Source organism: Vicugna pacos, chromosome 16 (assembly GCF_048564905.1).
Source record: "Vicugna pacos chromosome 16, VicPac4, whole genome shotgun sequence".
Taxonomy (NCBI): Eukaryota; Metazoa; Chordata; class Mammalia; order Artiodactyla; family Camelidae; genus Vicugna; species Vicugna pacos.
The window spans coordinates 51135719-51146818 of record NC_133002.1 but is presented as its reverse complement, the minus strand read 5'-3'; the positions used below and the strand labels follow the sequence as shown (position 1 = coordinate 51146818).

Sequence of the window (11100 nt, the reverse complement as noted above, 5' to 3'; positions counted from 1 at the left end):
CACCACTCGTCACCCACACCGGAAGCCGCCGGCGCACCCGCTCAGGCAGTGCGTCGGGAGCCCGCGCGAAGGACCCCATGAGGCCCCCTGCGCTGGCCGCCAGGCAGGCACCGCCGCGGACAGCCCTGGGGGCGGAGCCGGGGGCCGGGACTCGCCCCTTCCTCGCCTCGTCCGGCTTTGTCCTTGGTGACAGCCTTCTCGCCTAAAATTTGCGGTGAGGAAAGCTAGTGTAAAAGAAGAGGCTGTCATATGTATTATTACACCTCTGCTTTGAAATAGTATGATTTCTCAGAACCGTGGGCAAGTCGCTTAACTTTCCTTGCATCTCGGTTTTCTCAGGTCTACGTGAGCAGTCTGAAGTAAACCCTGAGGAAAATGGTTCTCAGGTTTCGTCTGTTTGAGACTCTTGGTGGCTTAATCTGTGGGATCTCTTAAAGCTCATAAGAGAAGACACGGCAGTGGTTCAGTAGTATAATAGGTAAATATTACGTTGGTAAGAAGACTCTTTAGAAAGACGTTTTATTTGCTTTCCCTATAGGACTCTTGAGCGAGCGTCAAACGAGATCACGCATATCAGACCGTTTTCAATTCTTAAGGACCATAAAAGTTGTTTTTTTGGTTTTTTGGTTTTTAATTATCATCCACACCCTCTGGGTGCCTATATTTTTAAAAAAAAGAAGAAGAAGCAGCTTAAGATCCTTGAAAGTAGGAATGAGGATGCATGTGTTGTGGTCCAAGTGTCAACAGTATCCTGGAAAGCAAATGGGAAATTGTGGAGTGGCTTACCTGTGATGTTAGTAGTTCTCAGTTTAATCAGCACCAACCTCCCTTTATATATGCTGAATAGACCTTTTTGTTTGTTTGTTTTTAACTGTTGCGTAATGAAAAGCACAGATAATACAACCCATCCGCACACGTAATTTAAAAAAAAAAACAAACGAGAAAACACCCTAACGGTAAAGGAGAAACATTGCAAAATAGCAAAATAATGATATATTTCAAAATATAAAGGATAAAACACGTCTACAGCAGAAATGTAAAGAAGTAGTCATTTGCTTGTATGCATATACAATAACTAAACGCAAAAGTTACAGCTGCCACAGGTGTGTTCTGTTGGTTCCTCAAGTATAAGGGTGACATGATTTTTCCAACATGGTATACAACTTTTTGGTAAAGTTCTGACTTTGTTGAAGTGTAATCTTCTATTGTTTTTCACACAGAGGGATTCTTAGATATTTTAGTGCACGTTAAAACTTAAAAAAAAAATAGCTTGGCATATGCAAAATGGAATTAGAGTTTAGGCCTCAGATACATAAGGAGTTATCTGGCAGGACGCTGAAAAAGCTGATGGAATGTGGGATGATATATATATATATATTTTTTTTTAAGTAATTTTATTTTTATTAAAAATTTTTTTAATTTATTTTTTATTTTGGGGGAGGAGGTAATTAGACTTATTTGTTTATTAATGGAAGTACTAGAGGTTGAATGCGGGATGTCATGTGTGCTAAGCAGGCGCTCTACCATTGAGCTACACCCTTCCCCTGGGACAGTGTTTTATTGTGTAGGTTTGTTGTATTGCTGTTGTCTAGGGTCCCTGTTACATGATGATATCTTTCTCCTCCTCAGTGATTGCGACAATCCAAAATTCCTTACAAATTTCTAAACCAGACACTAAGAGCCAGTATTGTTGAGATGCACTAGGGTAAGATGTTTTCTGGCTCTGTGTTTGGTACGCAGTTGATCTGACTAGAGTAGACAAAAGAATTTGGAGATCTACACTTTGTGTGAAGAGTTTGAAAAGACAAAAAGTAACAAAGATGTAATGGAGTAAACAGATTTATAGTTTCCAGACTCAGAAAAATAAGAGTGTGAGGGGGTCTAAGAGGCAAATAGGTGGAGAAAAGTCTAGTTGACTCCACCCCAAACTGAAGCCATTTCTTGCTAGACTTGGAGGTAATGAAATGAAAGCAAATTGAAATCTAAGGAAAAGCTTTCAAAGGAAACAAAAAATTAAAGTGAAGCAAATAAAGAATGAAATCGGTTAAAGTCTGAGCACTGGCCAGAGAAAATAGGTGAAAGTATTGTATTATAGACAGACTTTTTATAAATCTGTTATTTGAGTCTGAGATTAAATTTGTGGCTTCATAAGAAAGAATTTGATTTCAGAAGAGAAAAATTGGCAGTGGGAAAATAAAGAATCTAAAAGGTAGGGAGAAATACTGATCGGAAAAAGTTTATTTGGAAAAAATTGTGATATTGTATATTACAATACTAATTATAGAAAATAATGTACCATATATTAATTACTATATTTGGCGTATTTTTTTTCACATTTGGCATTTCTGGCACTTTCAGCTTCTTGGCTGTGCACGTTATCTGACCCAAATTTCCTGCCTTTGTGAAATGAACTTTCTAGTGGCAGGAAGACAAAATCAACATGTAAATATGTACCAGGGGTTTGGTGTTTGGGAGGTGGTCAAGGAAGGCAAGTGAGCCAAGACCTGAAGTAAGAAAGGGAATCTTGCAAGTAGCTGGAGGATGAAGATTCCAGGCAGAGACAGGAGCAAGAACCCTGAGCTGAGAGCAATCAGAATCATGCCTGGTTTGTTTGAAGACCAGAATGAGTGAGGGTGAGAGTTACAAGAGCTGAGGTTTAGGCAGTTTGGCCATTTGAAGGACTTGATTTTTAATCTGAGTGAGATAGGGAGCCAATGGGGCTTGGGGCAAAGGAGTGGCATAAGCTGGTTTACACAGTAAAAGAATCACTCTGGCTGCTTGCTGTGTGGTGACAAGGTTGGGCAGAAGCTGGGGGACTAGTTAAAAGGTTATTGCAATAATCAGGGGGAAAATGATGGGGTCTTGGATGAGGGTGGAGGCAGTAGAGGTGGTAAGAAGTGGCTAGATCCTGGATATAATCTGAAAATAGAGCTCAGATAGGACTTGTTGGTTTTGAGGGGAGAGGGGTCAGACATGCCTGCAAGAATTTTGGCTTGAATCTCTGGAAAGTTGGAGTTGCTGTTTACCAAGATGGAACCACCGATTTGGGATGCACAAATCAGAGCAAAGAGGTTGGAGGCCGGTTTTGGATATGTTAAGTTCGAGGTGCCTATTGGATATTGGAAGTGACAATGTTGAGAAGACAAGTGGATGTACCTGTGTCAAATTGAAGGGCGTCATTTGGGCTAGAGATTTGAAGTTAGGGAGCATTAAATATTGAAAGTCACAGGGCTTATGTTACAGAAATCTTCCTGAAATGTGTGTAAAATATTTGTTTGTGAAGTATTTGTTTTTATAAATTGCCTGTTTTAAAGGCAATGGGAGAACTTGATTTTTCCAAGTCTGTTGTGAATCATTTTGTAAAGAAAAATATACTGTATTTTATCTTTTGAGTAAATCTGTTAGTCTTGTGTTGGAATTACTTCACGTCAGGTGCAGTTACATCAGGTGAATAAAGTCCTACCTGAATCATTATATTCATTTACTCTTGCTGCTGTAACAAATAGCCATGAATTTAGTGGCTGAAAACAACAATGATTGAGTCCCTCGCAATCTAGAGTCTGGAAGTCTGCAATCAGTGTCAGTGGGCTGAAATGAAGGTATGGCAGGGCCATGTTCTCTCTCTGGAGGCTCTAGGGGACAGTCTGTTCCTTGCCTCTTCCAGCTTCTGGTGGCTGTGGACATCCCTTGGCTAGTGGCTTCGTCACTCCAGTCTCTGCTCTCATGGTCACATTGCCTTCCCCTCTTCTGTGTGCGTGTGTCAGATGTTTCCCTGCCTTTCTCTTACACAGATACTTGTGATTATATTTAGGGCCACCAGATAATCCAGGATAGTCTCATCTTAAAGTCCTTAACTTAATCACATCTGCAAAGACCCTTTTCCCAATAAGGTAACATTTTCAGGTTCCAAGGCTTGGGACCTGATATCTTTGGGGGCCACTATTAAGCCTAACTATAGTCATCTAAGCAACTTCTAAACTGGGGGCTTCATATGAATGGTTACATACTCTTAATTGCAAACATAATCCTCTCTTCTCTCTGGAAACATTTAAATGTTCCACAAAAAGTCAAATTCCATGACGTCTCTGTCGCACTACATAGCTAAGAAATACTATTTCTGGATTTGTGTTGACATCATTTGATGATATTAGGTCAAATAATCTTTGGCATTAAAGAGCTACTATAAGTTATGGTTGCACAATTGCCTCCTTTTAAAGGGCAGGCACTCAGGATCAAGGACAACGTCTTTTTTCATCACTAAAATTTCTCTCCAGTCAGTATAGGTTACATTCTCTCATAATTCATCTCAAAATATTCTGACCTTTTGCCAATTTCTGTAAAAATAGACAATGCAATAAAAAGTGAAACTTTGACAACATTTATTACCAGCTCATGTATTAAAAAAAAAAAAAAGACAAAACCGTACATTTGGCCATGGAACATACAGGTTTTTTTCCTATGTGAGGCAATTTGTGCTACATCATTGTCAATTAATTTTTATTTTATGAGCATTTACTGTGCAGCTATAAGCAATTACACATCAAAGGCATTCTCTGTATTTAATAGAGGCCTGATAAATGGGTCTACATATAAGAATTGCCTTGGGACTTGCTTTGTGTAGTTTTATGAAGATTGAATTTAACATTTGCTTAGTATCTAACAAGGTCAGATATACAGGTGTTAAACACAAATACACACACAAAGAGGCATACCTAGACATAGACTTTGCTGGAATTAAATAACATTTGAAAAAAAATTAACACCAAAGGATAACATTTGATTTTCAAAAATCACCCTTAAAAATAGGGTGGGCATGTCAAAAGGATCAGGAACCAGTCTGGAAGAGCCACCAATGACCAAAGCTAGAACAATCTAAGCAACAAAAATAATGTACTAATGAATTATAACTCAAAGTACAGAGGAAATATGTATGAGTCCCCACTGATATGAGTAAGTAATTGAATGAATACACAAATGAGGGACAAGGGACAAATCTTGCAGAATACCACACTGTATATGTAGACACTGTCCCCCAGGAGGTGGGGCTCAATTCTGCTCCCTTGAGTGTGGGCTGTTCCTAATGACTGGCTTCCAAAGAACAAAGTATGCAAAGAGAAAAATAGACACTTCACAGTGGAAATACTTGGCAGACATTGCCTTAATCAAGTGATCAATGTTAGAGTTAAGCCCTTTATCAAGGGCTTTGCTAATAGAAAGCATAGCATGGGAATGAGATGTGGACATTGTATATCACAGTGATGTAATAGTTTTCTTTTATTCCTTGCCTCCTTAGCCCTAATTTTAACAAATTGAAAGTCAGTCTCTTCAAAAGTTTCTTTCAAGCAGCTAAACATTTAGGTAAGATTAATGAATGTCACACTAATGCAGTAGTTCTCCACTGCAGGAGTTCCCCCTTACATACCCAGCCCCATATTTGGCAATGTGTGTGGGTGGGGAGGGTTGCTACAGATAGTCAGTGTGTAAAGACCAGGGATGCTGCTGAATCCTACAGTGACCCCCCCCAAACAAAGAATTATCTGTCACCAAATGTCAATGGTACCAAGGTTTAAGAACCCTGAACTCAAATATGCAGACATCTAATAGGCCTTTATCAGGTGTCTACAATACTTCTCACACCAGGCTATATTTTCCAGATGACACAAAAGGACATGGTCTGTCTCCTCAGGAAGCTTACCATTGTGTTGGGGAATTAGAGGAGAGGTGAAACACTTACAGTACAGTATATGACATTTTATATATAGAGGCTACACTGGCATACAAACAAGAGCCAAAATGAATAGTCCGAATCAGTGTTCTGGGTTGTCTAGAAAGGTAAAGAGTTGTCTAGAATGGCTCTGTGTGGGGAATAAGACTCTCAATGAGCCTTGACACATTTCTCTTTCAAATTCTATTTAGAGGTAGGTCAGAACCTTACAGTTTTTTTTCTCACAAACTGAGAAGAGGTTTCAGTGTGAGGGAGGGGCGCATCATCCTTATTCCGGTGAGGATAGTGGGTTGAAAAGCTCCTCAGATGATTGATGTAGATGTGCACCGCCCCATCTCGCGTTCTGAGAACCCCTGCCTTCATAGGGTGTCACCCATGTGAGAATATATGCTTTCATAGACATGTGTCGGCTAATATTCTTTTCCTTTTGGTCGTGTCATTCCTCACTTGGAACTTTATTCTTCGTTTCTCTTTTTGCTCTTTGTGCCCTATCCGCACTTTTTAATATGTGATGATCGGTAACTGTAGAGTGTAGCATCCATGGTGATGATAGCAACACCTTCAAGGCTCTTTGGAAGTGGATGACTCCACTGGTTGAAAAGAAACAAAGATTCAGTTCTCGACAGACTTGCTGACGAGGTGACTTAGAACATTGTAAAGCAACGTGGCTGACCAGTAGATGGCGCCCTCCTCCCTTTGTGTGAATGAGTGATGCATGAATAGGCTCCCCCTTTGCCCTCCCCTCCCCCAAGCGCTGTTGTAGGGAAAACCAGTCGGTTCCCAAGTCCAAATCTTTTATTTATTTATTTTTTCCGAATCGTCTAAATCCATCGTCTTTTCTTCATTCTCTTGTCTAAGTCAGACCCTCTCCACGTGTCTCCTTTAGGGTTAGAGTAATAACCTCCAGCCTCTGGGATCCTTCTATTCTAACCCATCCAACACACTGCCATCAGAATCACTTTCCAAAGCACAGATTGTCAGTGCCCTGCTGAATAATGGTGGGGGGGGGGGGTCGGAGCAGGGAGAGGATGGAGTGAGGGAGGACTCCCTGTGAAGACAGGGGCAGAGGCAGGAGCAGAAGAGTCGAGGTACGTGGAAGCTGTAAGCTCAGGCCTTCTCTGGCCAACAGATTTTTCTCATTTGGCTGGAGTAGGCCTGGGGAAGGGTGGCGGGGCTACAGGGGAAAGGTAGATTCAGAGCCTTGGTCCTCCTGCCGAGGAATTTTAACTTGCTCAGTAGGCCACAGAGAAGATGGCAGGATTACAGCTGTGCTTAAACAAAATTAATGTGACCAGGCATGCGGACTGAGTGGAAAGAAAGAGTTCAGTGAAGTCAGCTTAGCAGAGGAGAAAGGGCAGAAACATATACGTGATAATTTGTAGTTTGTGAAATTCAGAGTAGTTCCTCAACCATAATATTCATCAGTAAAATACTTAGTTACAGAATCAATGTCAGGAAACATCTAGGAAGCCAGGAATATGTCCACATATCCTGATGTCCTGTGTGCATGTGCATGTGTGGCTAGCCAGGACGTTCCCTAGCTGCCTCCGGGAAGAGCTTTCAGTGCCAGCAGCGAAGCCACTACACTTGTTTTCAAGTAGGAAGCAGAAAAAGGAAAAACAGCTTGCACTTTCTCTGAGTATCACAAGCTTTCATGTGTTATTATTCAGCAGTACAGTGTCAGATTTAGATTTTCCACCTCGAGGAATTTGGTTTAGCTTTAATTAGTTGCTGTGAATGTTTCTGAGCCAACTCTGGGAAGCAATTCTCTAGAAAACAGTTTTCACTAGAATATAAGCTGGGTGGAGGGTGTCATTTTTCTATCAGCCTTTGTATCGTGTTCACACAGTTATAAATGCTCTCCAGCCATCTGAATGATTTTAGCCACAGCCCATCATAGTTATATTGGTTAATTACTTATTACTGATAATTTAAAATACTGTAATGTTGAGGCCATCTGTAGCACCATCCAGAGTTCTGTGAGTAGTGGCAGGATTTTAGAGCACGAATATTTTTTCTGAGAAAAGATGATGCTTGCAGGTTCTGCAAAGAGGCAACGGATGCATTTTTCATCCAGCAACTTTTCAGAAAAACAAGCTTAAAAATACCAGACAAATGAAAAACAGACTTCAGCAGTTACATGCAGCTTCCTGAGTAACTGAAGAATGTGCCTCTTGTGGTTAAAATGAGGGAGCTGTTTAATATGGATGAAATACCAACACTCCAGGCATTTTCATTGACATTTCACTGTGACTTTTTGAACTTAGGAGTGCTGACAGGAAAACTTCTTGCTGCCCGGCGAAGTCTGAAGTCAGACTGAAAGTAGGGCCAGCAGAAGTAAAAGGCTATGTCCAGTTCATGTTCCCTCTGGTTGTGTCTTTCTTTCTTTCTTTCTTTTTCTTTTTTTGAATTTATGTAGTTGTTTTTGGTGTTGTTGTTGTTGTTGTTTTTTAGTTTTCTTGGGAGGGAGGCGTAATTAGGTTTATTTACTTCTAAAGAAGGTGCTGGGGATTGAACCTAGGACCTCCAGCATGCTAAGCATGTGCTCTACCACTTGAGCTAGACCCTCCCCCCGCTTTACTGTGTCTTTCTGTTCGGACTTTGTTTTTATTCACATTGTTGCACTTTCCAGTTTCTGAATTCCTGCTCTGCAACCAGTTAGGAAACCAGGCAAGGATTTGTTCACCTGCTCCCAAATCTCATCGTCGCTCCAGCGCTGGGCTTGCTTGCTGGACCAGTGAAAACGCTAGTGGTGAGCATTTGTAAAAACCTTTCCTAAAGGTCAAGGAACACTTCTGTACCTTGGTTCCAGAAGCTACCCAGAGTGGCTGGACAGAGCACTAAAGCAACTGGGGTACAGTTGAGAACAGATTCAAAGGGTAAAGGAGCCGAGGGGAGCCCCCTTTTCCAATCCTCCCAGCGCCGGCCGGGCTCGGCACTCCGGGACAGCCCTGCCGTCTGGCAGCAACCTGGGAGAGACATGCTGTTTTGTTTAAATCCTCCACATTCTTTGCCTTTTCCCCATTGGCCGGATGGGGCTACCCTCCCCGCCGCGGCCGCTGCTGATGTCAGCCTCGCTCGCGGTTGCTCCTCCCGCACCCACCTCCCCGGCCCGAGGCACACTGCAGCTCGGCGCCGACTCTCCGGCCCCGGCGAGGTGGCTGCAAACTCGCGGGCACGCACGGCGCTCGGGGAGCCCAGGGACTCGGGGGAGGGGAGCGCGCGGAAGGCGCCAGCTTCCTCCCGCCCGCCCTTCGCAGCCTCGAGCAGAGGTTGGAGGAACCCCGGGCCCCAGCCACGCCGAGCCGAACGGCCGCAGCGGCGGCGGCTTCCCTTTTCTCTCCCAGGGAGCCCCGGAGCACCTCGCGGACCGGCCTTAAAAAGAGCTGGAAATCTTGTTTACCGCCCGGGGAGCGGAGCCCATCGAGCCTTTGTCTGGAAAGTCAGCATCTCTCGCTCCGGCTGCAATGTGTTCCTGGTGACACTAGCCTTGGGCAGACCGGCCGCGGCCGGAGAAGGGGGGAGGTCCGCCAGGTTCAGATCTGGTTTCGGAGGCGGATCAAGCTGGTGACTTCGGTGCATTCGTTTTAATTTTTGGAAATCTCTCTTTTTTCCCTCCCTCGCCCGCCTCCGGGCATATCCTGATCTGGCGCCCGCTCCTACTGCCCTGGGCTGCCGATCAAAGCGGTTTCCAGCGGGTCTCCATCCCTCCCTGCCTGACTTTGCAACACCGCGATCCAGGCGGATCGACCTCCGCGAGGAAGGAGGCGGGGGAGCCGCGAACACCCGGACCCAAACCTTGACATGCTTTCGGGCGGAAAGGAGGAAGCCAGGAGCTGAGCGCACCGCCGGGGTTGCTTCGCTGGCCGGCTCTGAGCGCGGAACTCCAGGCGCCCTGTCCTGCGTCTGGGCGGCAGCCTTGTTGGTCTGGGGGCGAACCACCCCCCAAATCCCGCCGCTTCCCGCCCCGGGGGTCCGCGGCCGGCAGGACCATGCTGCTAAAGGAGTACCGGATCTGTATGCCGCTCACCGTGGACGAGGTAGGCGCGGCGCCGGGCCCTGCCTCGCCGGCTCCCGGCCCCCTGCCCTGGGTCGCTGCGTCCCCCGCCGCTGCCTCCCGGTTGGCAGGTCCACTGCGGACGGCGGGGAAACCCTTGTGAAACATTACCTCCCAAACCGGGAGGCTGGAGGGGGAGGAGGAAGGGGAGTTGCTGTTTCCACTTGTCACACCAGCAGGGAGGGCGGCGATGAGCTGGGCGGTGGACTCTAGGTGGGCTCCTTGGGGTTGCTGGGAATCAGAATGCGCCAAAAGGAGTGGGTGGCCCCCTCCCTCCAATGAGAAAATGAATAAAGCAAACCTAAGAGCCCCAGGTGCGTCCTGATAGAGGGGGCATCCCGTCCTGGTGTGGGCCCAGGCTCCCCTCCCGCCCTTCGCTATAAGGTTGGGGTGCCGGAGAAGCCCTTTGCCCTCGGGATCTGGAGGCCCTGGGCTCCGCTGGGAGCACCCCGGAGCCCTTGAGGGGGGGGTCCGTTTGGGCCCAGACCCTTTGCCATAGCCACCAGCCTGGGCGCCGCTCCCGCCACCCCCGCACATCGAGGATCCGGGACCTGGCTTCGACCTTTCGCTAACCGACTGGCTGGGAAACTTTCTGCGTGTCTTGTTTCTTCCGCCGCTAGGAGAGAGGTTTGCGGGCGAGCCGAGAGCGGTGAGGTCTGCAGCATGGCCACAGGGGGGCGCTCCAGCACGAGGGTGCGGGCCCGACCTCGGCTCTGGGGTCCCACCGCTGCCAGGAGAGCTTCAGAGGGGCGAGGGGCGGGGGCTTGTCCTAGGCTCGTCCTCCGCGCGCTGCTCAGGTTCCTTTCTCCCGATCCAACCCCCCTCCCCCCAGCCAGCAGCAAGCTCCATCATTCAGGAAATGATGACTCAGTAAGGATTATTAAGGCCCCGGGTTCCCTTTATTCCCCCTATGCCTCCCTGTCTTTTTGGTGATTTCACGGTTGCTTAGCGCCTGTCCAGGGACAGCGAGGGAGCCTGAAGCCAGTCAAGGGAGTTTGAAACTTACTAGTGTGGTTTGGTGTGGCAACACACATGACACCAGCGACCCAAACCGTATTTATATTTAAATACAGTGCACTTAATCTGCCAGATGTGTTACTGAGCCACTATGTAGAAGGGGCGAGGTGCTTTGGGAGAGAAAAAGGTATTTAACTAAGAACGTGGTTATGCTTCCAAGGAGCCTGCCTTCATTTGTCGTCTGGAGCAAGTGTTAAGGCAAGACACAAATACAATCCAAGGCAGGATCAAAGCAGCTCTAAGTTTACAACACGTATCCCAGGGACACTGGCTGCCAAAGAGAGAGAAATCAGCCCCGACC

General features: G+C 46.0%; 1 protein-coding gene across 1 annotated transcript in view; it reads left to right on the top strand.

Moving 5' to 3' along the window:
• The first annotated feature begins 12 nt into the window (after nt 1–12).
• Nucleotides 13–11100, top strand: part of PITPNC1 (phosphatidylinositol transfer protein cytoplasmic 1) — a 224977-nt gene continuing 213889 nt past the window's right edge. The window contains exons 1-4 of the mRNA XM_072939439.1: nt 13–214; nt 340–478; nt 8358–8477; nt 9073–9765. Coding sequence (XP_072795540.1) covers nt 9718–9765 — 48 coding nt within the window. The 5' untranslated portion in view covers nt 13–214; nt 340–478; nt 8358–8477; nt 9073–9717. The remainder of the gene's footprint in view (nt 215–339; nt 479–8357; nt 8478–9072; nt 9766–11100) is intronic.